This window comes from Chiloscyllium plagiosum, unplaced genomic scaffold, assembly GCF_037043375.1.
Source record: "Chiloscyllium plagiosum isolate Xiang-an unplaced genomic scaffold, Cpla_swu_hap1 HiC_scaffold_12, whole genome shotgun sequence".
NCBI classification, from domain to species: domain Eukaryota; kingdom Metazoa; phylum Chordata; class Chondrichthyes; order Orectolobiformes; family Hemiscylliidae; genus Chiloscyllium; species Chiloscyllium plagiosum.
The window spans coordinates 583,335-596,321 of NW_028270150.1; the positions used below are offsets into that span (position 1 = coordinate 583,335).

At 48.3% G+C, this 12,987-nt stretch overlaps 1 protein-coding gene across 1 annotated transcript in view; it reads right to left on the reverse strand.

The window, feature by feature from the left end:
- Positions 1–5,931: 5,931 nt before the first annotated feature.
- Positions 5,932–12,987, reverse strand: part of LOC148148469 (microtubule-actin cross-linking factor 1, isoforms 6/7-like) — a 157,424-nt gene continuing 150,368 nt past the window's right edge. Inside the window, exons 12-13 of the mRNA XM_087993184.1 lie at positions 10,558–10,717; positions 5,932–6,336 (exon numbers count right to left, since the gene is read on the reverse strand). Of these exons, the coding sequence (XP_087849310.1) occupies positions 5,932–6,336; positions 10,558–10,717 (565 nt within the window). The remainder of the gene's footprint in view (positions 6,337–10,557; positions 10,718–12,987) is intronic.

The following is a 12,987-nucleotide window of genomic DNA, read 5'->3' on the forward strand; positions in this document are numbered from 1 at the left end:
CACCCCCTACCTCCCTCTCCCCTTACCCCCACCTCCCTCCCTCTCCCCTCGCCCCCCACCTCCCCTGCTCTCGCCTCACCCCCCCACCTCCCTCTCCCCTTACACCCCACCTCCCTCTTCCCTTACCCCCACCTCCCTCCCTCTCCCCTCATCCCCCCACCTCCCTCCCTCTCCCCTCATCCCCCCACCTCCCTCCCTCGCCCCTCACTCCCCTACCTCCCTCTTCCCTTACCCCCACCTCCCTCCCTCTCCCCTCACCCCCACCTCCCTCCCTCCCTCTCCCTCTCTTCTCCCCCTCCACTTCCCAGCCTCTCCCCCTACCTCTTCACTGCATCCCAATCCTCCCTCTCGGTGCTGCCCTGTTCCCTCTCTCTGTACCATCCCCTCGATCTAACCCACCTGGTGCTGGTGTTTAAGTTCCAGCAGAGCTTCCTGCTCCTGCAGGATCTGTCCATCTGTCAGCTTCCTCTCGGTCTGTGTCAAGTGACCCAACAAAGTCTGAACCAAGGACTGAAAATGCTCAGCCTAACAGCAGAGAATGTGGATTCAGTTTCATAGAGAACAACTGGTCAAGCTTTGGAAAACACTTAAAATACAACTGCAGAATCCCAGCGTGGCTCTGTGCCTGGCTCTCCCAGTCACCAGGAGGCTCTGCCAGCTCTGTGTTAATGTCTCACTCTGCCCGTGAATGTGTCGATTACAAATTCATCCGGTAATCCCCTGGCTGCCTCCCATCATTCTCCATCCAGGAGAGTATTTGTAATAAAGTTGATGAATTAACTGTGCAAACAGCTATTAATAAATATAATGCAATTGGGATCACAGAGACCTGGCTCCAGGGTGACCAAGGCTGGGAACTGGACAACCAGGTTTATTCACTTTTCAGGAAAGACAGACAGAAAGGGGTGAGGTAGTGTGGCTGGTTAAGGAGGAGATTAACACAATAGTAACTGAGGACATTAGCCTATACAATGGGTGGAGCTGCAGAACTCTAAAGGGATAAAGACGTTAGTGGGAGTTGTGTACAGACCAGCTGTTGGTGTAATATTGGGGATTATATCTAGCAGGAAAGTAGAGATGTATGCAGTAAGGTTACAGCAGTTATTATGGGTGACTTCAATCTACATATTGCTACCAGTTTGTCAGTTCAATCAATGTGATGGTGGAGGATTCCCTGGAATGTATGATGGATGGTTTCTGTGACCAATATGTCAAGGAACTGACCAGAGAGCTGGCCACCCTAGACTGGGTGTTATGTAATGAGAGAGGATTAATTAGCAACGCTGTGGTGTGAGATCCTTTGGGAACAGTGATCATAATGTGGTAGAATTCTTCATTAAGGTGGAGAGTGACACAATTAAAGCTGAAGCTAGGGTCCTGAACTTAAAGAAAGCGAACTTTGATGGTATGAGGCATGGATTGGCAAGAATAAACTGGCCAGGATCCTTCAGGGGTGGCTAGTGGATGGGCAATGGCAGATAGTTAAAGAACACACAGATTAACTGCAACAGTGGTACACCGGAGTCTGGTGTCAGAGTAAAACAGGGAAGGTGGCTCACCCATCGCTAACAAGGTCAGAAACTGCTGCCAAACATGTACTGGGAGAAATTTAAAATTCAGCAGGAGGAGGGAGGACCAAGGGTTTAATTTGGAAAGGGAAGGTAGAATACGAAGGTAAGCTGCAGAAAATCAATGGCAAAAGCTTCTATAGAAACGTGAAAAGAAAAAGACTGGTGAAGAGAGATGTAGGTTCCTTGCAGGTGGCATCAGGTGAATTCATAATGGACAATAAAGAGATGACAGAGCCAGTTCAACAGATACTTTGGATCTGTCTTCATTAAGGAGGACCCAAATAACTTTCCAGAACTACAAGGGGACAGAGGCTCAAGCCTGAAGGAGGAACTGAAGGAAATCCTATTAGTCAGGAATTGGTTTTGGGGAAATTGATGGGATTAAAATCCAATAAGTCTCCAGGGCCTGATACTCTGTATCCCAGAATACTTAAGGAAGTGGCCCGAGAAATAGCAGATGCATTGGTAATTATTTTCCAACATTTATAGACTGTGGAAGAGTTCCAATGGATTGGAGGGTAGCTAATGTACTCCACTCTTTAAAAAGGAAGGGGGAGAGAAAGTGGGGAATTATAGACCAGTTAGCCTGACATCAGTGGTGGGGAGAATGCTGGAGTCAATCATTAAGGATGTAATAACTGAGCATTTGGAAAGCAGTAACAGAATCGGTGCTAGTTGGTATGGATTCACTAAAGGGAAATCATGATTGACAAATCTTCTGGAATTTTTGAGGATGTGACCAGTCAAGTGGACAAGAGGAAATCAGTAGATGTTATGTATCTGGACTTTGACAAGGTTCCACCCAAGAGATTAAAGCTCATGGTATCAGAGATAATGTACTAACATGGATAGAAAACTGATTGGCAGACAGGAGGCAGAGAGTTGGAATAAACAGGTCCTTTTCAGAGCGGTAGGCAGTGATGAGTGGGGTACCACAGGGTTCAGTGCTGGGACCCCAGCTGTTCACAATATATATGAATGACTTGGTAAAGGAATCGAATGCAATTTCTCCAAATGTGCAGATGGGTGGCAGTGTGTGCTGGGAGGAAGATGCTAGGAGGTTGCAGGGTGACTTGGACAGACTGGCTGTGTGAGCAAATACTTGGCAAATGCGATATAATGCTGATAGATGTGACAATATTCTCTATGGAGAGCTTGCATCCAGGAAGAGACCTACTGGGCATCCCCAACGATGTCTGCATGAGGGATATGAAGGCACTTGAGATCATAGAACATGGAAATGTACAGCACAGATCAGGCCCTTTGGCCCACGATGTTGTGCCGAAGGTTAATCCTAATGTAAAATATAGTAACTTAACCTACGCACCCCTCAACTCACTGCTATCCATGTGCATGTCCAGCAGTCGCTTAAATGTCCCCAATGACTTTGCTTCCACCACTACCGCTGGCAACACATTCCATGCATTCACAACTCTCTGCATAAAGAATCTCTGATGTCTCCTTTACACCTTCCTCCTAATATCTTCAAGCTATGACTTCTTGTACCAGTCAACCCTGCCCTGGGGAAAAGTTTCTGGCTATTGACTCTATCCATTCCTCTCATTATCTTGTACACCTCGATCAGGTCTCCTCTCTTCCTCCTTCTCTCCAGAGAGAAAACTCCGAGCTTAGTCAACCTCTCTTCATTAGGACAGCCCTCCAGTCCAGGCAGCATCCTGGTAAACCTTCTTTGCACCCTCTCCAAAGCCTCTGTATTTTCCTATAGTAGGGCGACCAGAACTGGACACAATATTCCAAGTGTGGTCTCCCCAGGGACTTGTAGAGCTGTAGCAAAACTTCGCGGCTCTTGAACTCAATCCCCCTGTTAATGAAAGCCAAAACACCAAATGCTTTCTTAACAACTCTATCCACTTGGGTGGCAACTTTGAGGGATCTATGTACTTGCACACCCAGATCCCTCTGTTTTTCCACACTGTCAAGAATCCTGTCTTTAATCCTATATTCAGCATTCGAGTTCGACCTTCCAAAATGCATCACTTCACATTTGTCCAGGTTGAACTCCATCTGCCATTTCTCAGCCCAGCTCTGCATCCTGTCTATGTCACGCTGCAGCCTGCAGTAGCCCTCTATACTATCGACGACACCTCCAACCTTAGTGTCATCTGCAAATTTACTAACCCACCCCTCAACCTCCTCAAACAAGTCATTTATAAAAACTACAAAGAGCAGAGGCCCAAGAACAGAACCCTGCGGGACCCCACTCAACACTGACCTCCAGGCAGAATACATTCCATCTACAACCACTCTCTGCCTTCTGTCAGCCAGCCAATTCTGAATCCAGATAGCTAAATCTCCCTGTATCCCATACTTCCTGACTTTATGAATGAGCCTACCAAGTCATTCATGTATATTGTGAACCTTATCAAATGCCTTGCTGAAGTCTATATAGAGGAGAAAGTGAGGTCTGCAGATGCTGGAGATCAGAGCTGAAAATGTGTTGCTGGAAAAGCGCAGCAGGTCAGGCAGCATCCAGGGAACAGGAGAATCGACGTTTCGGGCATAAGCCCTTCTTCAGGAATGAGGAAAGTTTGTCCAGCAGGCTAAGATAAAAGGTAGGGAGGAGGGACTTGGGGGAGGGGCGTCGGAAATGTGATAGGTGGAAAGAGATCAAGGTGAGGGTGATAGGTCAGACTGGGGTGGGGGCGGAGAGGTCGGGAAGAAGATTGCAGGTTAGGAAGGCGGTGCTGAATTCGATGGATTTGACTGAGACAAGGTGGGGGGAGGGGAAATGAGGAAACTGGTGAAATCCGAGTTCATCCCTTATGGTTGGAGGGTTCCTAGGCGGAAGATGAGGCGTTCTTCCTCCAACCGTCGTGTTGTTGTGGTCTGGCGATGGAGGAGTCCAAAGACCTGCATATCCTTGGTGGAGTGGGAGGGGGAACTGAAATGTTGAGCCACAGGGTGGTTGGGTTGGTTGGTCCGGGTGTCCCAGAGGTGTTCTCTGGAATGCTCCGCAAGTAGCCGGCCTGTCTCCCTAATACAGAGGAGGCCACATCGGGTGCAGAGGATGCAATAGATGATGTGTGTGGAGGTGCAGGTGAACTTTCCTCATTCCTGAAGAAGGGCTTATGCCCGAAACGTCGATTCTCCTGTTCCCTGGATGCTGCCTGACCTGCTGCGCTTTTCCAGCAACACATTTTCAGCGCTGAAGTCTATATACACCACATCCACTGCTCGACCATCTTTGACCTGTCTTGACACCTCCTCAAAGAACTCAATAAGATTTGTGAGGCATGACCTACCCCTCACAAAGCCATGCTCACTGCCTTTAATCACACTATGTATTGTCACTACAGCATTGGACTCTTCAGTCACAAGCGACGTTGCTTCAGGGAAGCAGAAAGCTAGAACAATGAGGATACAACCCATGGTCAGCCATGACTGAAAAGAGCCTCACTATCTACTTTGGTCACAAAACAGGAAGGCAGATTATGATCTGAATGGTGGCAGTTTAGGAAAAGGTGAGGTGCAATGAGACCTGCGTGTCATGGTGGAACAGTTGCTGAAGGTTGGTATGGGGGTGCAGCGGGCAGCGAGGAAGGCTAATGGCATGTTCTCCATCACAGCGAGACGATTGGAGTATCGGAGTAGGGATGTCTTGCTGCAGTTACACAGGGCCTTGGTGAGGCCACACCTTGAGTATTGTGTACAGTTTTGATCTCCTAGTCTGAGGAAGGACGTTCTTGCTATTGAGAGAGTTCAGTGAAGGTTCACCAGACTGATTCCTGGGATGGTAGGACTGACATATGAGGAAAAACTGGATAGATTGGGCTCCTACTCACAGGAATGTAGAAGAGCGAGGGAGAAACATAAAATTGTGATGGGACTGTCCAGGCTAGATGTGAGAAGAATGTTCTTGATGTTGGGGAGGTTCAGAACAAGGGGTCACAGTCTAAGAATAAGGGGTAAGCCATTTAGGACTGAGATGAGGAAGAATTTCTTCACCCAGAGAGTTGGGAACCTGTAGAATTCTCTCACAGAGGAAGCTGTTGGGGCCAGTTCATTCGATGTATTCAAGAGGGAGCTGGACGTGGTCCTTGTGGCTAAAGGGGTATGGGGAGAGGGTGGGAATGGGATACTGAGACTGCATGATCAGCTGTGATCATATTGAATGGTGGTACAGGCTCAAAGGGCTGATTGGCCTCTTCCTGCACCAATTTTCTATGTTTCCAAACCATGAGATACAAACAAGTGAACAATTCACCGTTCCCTCCAGTACTAGGCCCTTTGAAAGTAGACAGATTTGTCACTGCATTATGAATATGTCACATCGAGGAATACTGCAAGAAGCAGATCGATAATATCAAACAGCATGAGATAACATGAAGGAGCAGATAAATCAGGTCTGAATATCCCTGACTCCAATCAGGCCTAAAGCAGACCGAGGTACAAAAAAGACTACAGCAGAATTCCAGTCCCTTAAGGCATCTGATATATATTGTTGCTCAACAATGAGCCGCTCAGTCACCATCACGCACAAGAGCATGAGCTCCTCAGGGTTACACTTGTTGACAATGTGATAAGGTGATGGTTGACACCAGGTTCCTACCTGACACAGTGCAGCTTCAAGCAGAGACTGCTTCAAGACGGAAATATTGCACACGTGCTCCCACTGTTTATTCAGTTCCTCCATCTGAGCTTTCAGCCAGACACAGTTGACACCTGTGTTTTTGTTCAGCTCCCTGAAGGTACGTTTCAGAGCCCTCACACAACTGGCCCGTTTGCCCAACTCCTTCTGAAAGACCTGCAGATGGACCCAGACAGAACTGAATCTGAAACTTTAGCTGTTTATCAACCAGAAGTAAGTCTTAATATTCACAGCACTCATCTGACCATGAGCTAAAAGTATGATAGAAAGTACAACAGAAATAGATAAAAAGTCCAGTTCCTAAATGACTCGAGTGGCTTTGACTGAAGTGATTATTGACTCTGGGAGTCGGGGACTTTGTGAAACAGCAGCTGACATTTTGAAATTCTGACAGTGATTTCAGACAAAGAAATGAAGTGGCAATGTTGCTAAGGCCTGATGATTCCTGGAGGCTTCCACTTGGCATCTATTGGCAGCTTACAATGCTCATCGTTTTTAACAGGTTTTAAGACAAAATTCTGCCTTCAAGAATAAGTCAATGGCACAGGGAAACTTTTTTTTTATTATTTCTGGGACATGCATTTATAGCCTGTCCCTAGTTGCCCCTTGACAAGGTGGGGGTGAGCTGCCTTCTTGAACCACTGCAGTCCATGTGCTGTGGGTAGATCCACAATGTCATTAAGGAGGGAATTCCAGGATTTTGACCCAGCGACACTGAAGGAATGGCAGTGTCATAGTGGAAGGAGTCCACCAACACAACATGGTGAGCAGTCGTGTGTATTTGAATGAGACTGCAGCTACTCTGGCGAGGAGTTGATTAGTAAATTTGCAAATGACAGTAGGGTCAGCAGAGTTGGGTAGTGCTGAAGGATGTTACAGGTTATAGAGGGACATAGATAAGCTGCAGAACTGGGCTGAGACATGGTAAATAGAGTTTAATGTGGTAAAGTGTGAGGTAGTTCACTTTGGAAGAAGTAACAGGAATGCAGAGTACTGGGCTAATGGTAAAATTCTTGGCAGTGTAGATGAGCAGAGAGATCTCAGTGTCCAGGTGTGTAAATCCCTGAAAGTTGTGACCTAGTTTGATAGAGCAAAAGAAGGCATATGGTGTGTTGGTGTTTATTGGTAGTGGGATTGAGTTTCGGAGCCATGAGGTCATGATGCAGCTGTACAAAACTCTGGTGCGGCCACATTTAGAGTATTGCATACAGTTCTGGTCACTGTCTTATAGGAAGGATGTGGAAGCTTCGGAAAGGGTTCAGAGGAGATTTACGAGGATGTTGCCTGGTATGAATGCAGGGTCTTATGAGGAAAGGCTGAGGGAACTGAGACTGTTTTCATTAGTGAGAAGAAGGTTGAGAGGTGACTTAATAGAGACATATAAGATAATCAGAGGGTCAGATAGGGTGAACAGGGAGAGCCTTTTACCAAGTATGGTGACGGCGAGCACGAGGGATCATAGCTTTAAATTGAGGGGTGATAGATATAGGACAGATGTCAGAGGTAGTTTCTTTACTCAGAGGAGGAGGGACGTGAAACGCACTGCCTGCAACAGTAATAGACTTGCTAACTTTAAGGGCTTTTAAATGATCATTGGATAAACATATGGATGAAAATGGAATAATATAAGTTAGGTGGGCTTCAGAATGATTCCTGAAGAAGGGCCTGTGCCAGAAACGTCGAATCTCCTGTTCCCTGGATGCTGCCTGACCTGCTGTGCTGTTCCAGCAATAAAGTTTCAACTTTGATCTCCAGCATCTGCAGACCTCACTTTCTCCTCTTCAGAATGGTTCCATAGATGAGCGCAACATTGAGGGCAGAAGGGCCTGTGCTGCGCTGTATTGCTCTGTTCTATGAATTAACTGTGGACAGACGTGGGGAGGTTTGTTGATCAGTTCTTCGGCATGGAGAGGGAGCAAATGTGTTGGAGGGTGAGTTGAAGGAGGGGTTGAGGGAGGTGGGAGATTGGCTGGGTGTTTGGGAGGAGAAGTTGGGAAAGGGGTCAGGTATTTAGGGTGGGGGAGGGGGTATGATGTGTATCTGGATGATAAATTCAGGCAATGAGTGCCTTCTTAAGAATATATGGGCGGCACGGTGGCACAGTGGTTAGCACTGCTGCCTCACAGCGCCAGAGACCAGGGTTCAATTCCCGCCTCAGGCGACTGACTGTGTGGAGTTTGCACGTTCTCCCCGTGTCTGCGTGGGTTTCCTCCGGGTGCTCCGGTTTCCTCCCACAGTCACAAGGATGTGCAGGTCAGGTGAATTGGCCATGCTAAATTGCCCGTAGTGTTAGGTAAGGGGTAAATGTAGGGGTATGGGTGGGTTGCGCTTCGGTCGGTCGGTATGGACTTATTGGGCCGAAGGGCCTGTTTCCACACTGTAAGTAATCTAATATATAAAAGCCCAGTTCAGGGAAACTGTTTGCAGGAGTCAGAGATTAGAACATAGAACATAGAACATAGAACAATACAGCACAGAACAGGCCCTTCGGCCCACGATGTTGTGCCGAACTTCTAACCTAGATTAAGTACCCATCCATGTACCTATCCAAATGCCGCTTAAAGGTCGCCAATGATTCCGACTCTACCACTCCCACGGGCAGTGCATTCCATGCCCCCACCACTCTCTGGGTAAAGAACCCACCCCTGACATCTCCCCTATACCTTCCACCCTTCACCTTAAATTTATGTCCCCTTGTAACACTTTGTTGTACCCGGGGAAAAAGTTTCTGACTGTCTACTCTATCTATTCCTCTGATCATCTTATAAACCTCTATCAAGTCACCCCTCATCCTTCGCCGTTCCAACGAGAAAAGGCCGAGAACTCTCAACCTATCCTCGTACGACTTCCTCTCCATTCCAGGCAACATCCTGGTAAATCTTCTCTGCACCCTCTCCAAAGCTTCCACATCTTTCCTAAAGTGAGGCGACCAGAACTGCACACAGTACTCCAAATGTGGCCTAACCAAAGTCCTGTACAGCTGCAACATCACTTCACGACTCTTGAATTCAATCCCTCTGCTAATGAACGATAATACTCCATAGGCCTTCTTACAAACTCTATCCACCTGAGTGGCAACCTTCAAAGATCTATGTACATAGACGCCAAGATCCCTCTGTTCCTCCACCTGACTAAGAACCCTACCATTAACCCTGTATTCCGCATTCTTATTTGTTCTTCCAAAATGGACAACCTCACACTTGGCAGGGTTGAACTCCATCTGCCACTCCTCAGCCCAGCTCTGCATCATATCTAAGTCCCTCTGCAGCCGACAACAGCCCTCCTCACTGTCCACAACTCCACTAATCTTCGTATCATCTGCAAATTTACTGACCCACCCTTCGACTCCCTCATCTAAGTCATTAATAAAAATTACAAACAGCAGAGGACCCAGAACTGATCCCTGCGGAACTCCACTTGTAACTGGGCTCCAGGCTGAATATTTACCATCTACCACCACTCTCTGCCTTCGACCGGTTAGCCAGTTTTCTATCCAATTGGCCAAATTTCCCTCTATCCCATGCCTCCTGACTTTCCGCATAAGCCTACCATGGGGAACCTTATCAAATGCCTTACTAAAATCCATGTACACTACATCCACTGCTCTTCCCTCATCCACATGCTTGGTCACCTCCTCGAAGAATTCAATAAGACTTGTAAGGCAAGACCTACCCTTCACAAATCCGTGCTGGCTGTCCCTAATCAAGCAGTGTCTTTCCAGATACTCATAAATCCTATCCCTCAGTACCCTTTCCATTACTTTGCCTACCACAGAAGTAAGACTAACAGGCCTGTAATTCCCGGGGTTATCCCTATTCCCTTTTTTGAACAGGGGCACAACATTCGCTACTCTCCAGTCCCCTGGTACCACCCCCGTTGCCAGTGAAGACGAGAAGATCATTGCCAACGGTACTGCAATTTCCTCTCTTGCTTCCCACATAATCCTAGGATATATCCCGTCAGGCCCCGGGGACTTGTCTATCCTCAAGTTGTTCAAAATGTCCAACACATCTTCCTTCCTAACAGGTATCTCTTCTAGCTTACCAGTCCATTTCACACTCTCCTCTTCTACAATACGGTCCCTCTCGTTCGTAAATACTGAAGAGAAGTACTTGTTCAAGACCTCTCCTATCTCTTCCGACTCAATACACAGTCTCCCACTACTGTCCTTGATCGGACCTACCCTCGGATGGGGGAATTCCCTAGAGCTGTTTTTGGGAGATTTAAATTTGTGATGGATCTTCCCCATGGAATTGCCAAGCCCACAGTGTCTCTGAGCTTGGACAGTGAGCTCCATTGACTAACAGTGTGTAGGGACAGGATGGAAACAGCAGATACATGAAGTGATGGATACACAATAAGAACATGAACAGTTACCTTGTGGTTCTCAATGAACGTTTTCACAGATTGGACGTCACCACTTACTCGGGCTTGCTCATTCAGTGTGACCTCTGCCCTGTACAACCAGTCCAACACCACCTGCAGAGATTCACTCAATCTACCCGAAGACAATAAAACTTCTTCAATCATGGACTGCCTGTAAAACCAGATAATACCCGTCAATAATCAATGGAAACAACCAGCTACAGGGTCAGTGCTGAGGGAGCGCTGCACTGTCAGAGGGTCAGTGTAGAGGGAGCGCTGTACTGTTGAAGGGTCAGTGCTGAGGGAGCGCTGCACTGTCAGAGGGTCAGTGCTGAGGGAGCGCTGCACTATCGGAGGGTCAGTGCTGAGGGAGCGCTGCACTGTCGAAGGGTCAGTGCTGAGGGAGTGCCGCACTGTCAGAGGGTCAGTGCTGAGGGAGCGCTGCACTGTCAGAGGGTCAGTGCTGAGGAAGCGCTGCACTATTGGAGGGTCAGTGCTGAGGGAGCACCACACTGTCGGAGGGTCAGTGCTGAGGGAGCGCTGCACTGTCAGAGGGTCAGTGTAGAGGGAGCGCTGCACTGTCGAAGGGTCAGTGCTGAGGGAGCGCTGCACTGTCGGAGGGTCAGTGCTGAGGGAGCGCTGCACTGTCGGAGGGTCAGTGCTGAGGGAGTGCCGCACTGTCAGAGGGTCAGTGCTGAGGGAGCACTGCACTGTCAGAGGGTCAGTGCTGAGGGAGCACCACACTGTCGGAGGGTCAGTGCTGAGGGAGCGCTGCACTGTCAGAGGGTCAGTGCTGAGGGAGCGCTGCACTGTCAGAGGGTCAGTGCTGAGGGAGCGCTGCACTGTCGGAGGGTCCGTGCTGAGGGAGCGCCGCACTGTCGGAGGGTCAGTGCTGATGGAGTGCCGCACTGTCGGAGGGTCAGTGCTGAGGGAGTGCTGCACTATCGGAGGGTCAGTGCTGAGGGAGCGCTGCACTGTCAGAGGGTCAGTGCTGAGGGAGTGCCGCACTATGGAAGGGTCAGTGCAGACGGAGTGGGCACTGTCGGAGGGTCAATGCTGAGGGAGTGCCGCACTATGGGAGGGTCAGTGCAGACGGAGTGGGCACTGTCAGAGGGTCAGTGCAGAGGGAGCGCTGCACTATGGGAGGGTCAGTGCTGAGGGAGTACCGCACTGTCGGAGGGTCAGTGCTGAGGGAGTGGGCACTGTCGGAGGGTCAGTGTAGAGGGAGCGCTGCACTGTCAGAGGGTCAGTGTTGAGCAAGCGTTACACTGTTGCAGGGTCAGTGCTGAGGGAGTGCTGCATTGTCGGAGGGTCAATGTAAGGCAGTGTTGGAGATCTTGTGGTGCCTGTTGAGGGGCACTGAAGACAACATTTATCCCTGAACCAAGAGAATTGAAATCATTATCAGCACAAAAGAAAATGACACAGTATTTCCAACAAGGATACAGGACGTTCAAACAAGAAAGTCCCTCTCGTTAGTAATGTTTATTTTATTGCCACGTGGGACACCAGCATCATTGGCTGGGCCAGCATTTACTGCCCAGGAACCTATTCCGCTGTTTGAGAGACTGCGGGACTCCTGGAGGGTGTGCGGAAAATTGCTTTTCCTGAGGTGGCCTCGAACAGGAGAGGGGTCACTGGCTGTTTTTTGTCATTTACAATAATCTAGATGTTTGAAATTCTTGAGGTTGAGTGATTTTAGAGGGTCAGGAGGAAATCTGATTGAGCTCAAAAGTAAGAATGGTGTCTCATTGAGAGAAGAGATTTTTTTTTCAAAGCAGTTAAGGGGCTGAGTAAGCTCAGACGGACATGAGGGTTTGCCTTACAGTCTGTAGGTTATTAATCTGAGACAATGAAGGATCTCAGCTTTGCTCATGTATATGGAAGAGTACATCATAGTTTTATCATCGAATCTCTACAGTGTGCAAACAGGCCATTTGGCCCAACAAGTCCACACCGACCCTCCGAAGAGTAACCCACCCAGACCCATTCTTCTACCCTATTACCATAACCCACCCAGCCTGCACATCTCTGAACACTATGGGCAATTTAGCATGGCCAGTTCACCTAACCTGCACATCTTTGGACTTTGGGAGGAAACCGGAGCACCTGGAGGAAACCCACGCAGACATGGGGAGAATGTGCAAACTCCACACAGAGAGTCGCCCGAGGCTAGTATCGAACCCAGGTCCCTGGTGCTGTGAGGCAGCAGTGCTAACCAATGAGCCACTGTACCGCCCACATTGTTTTCAGGAACGATACAGGAAGAATCGGTTACACCAAAATTAAAGACTCAGGATAAGGGATTAATTCTTTGGTTCACATCACTGTAAAATGGTGGGGAATAGTCTGAAGTTCTGTTTTGCAGACCGATTCAAAATCTCTGTATTTCATGTTAAGATAGCTTCATTTCTTTGTGTGTAACAAATGTCTGTTCATGGA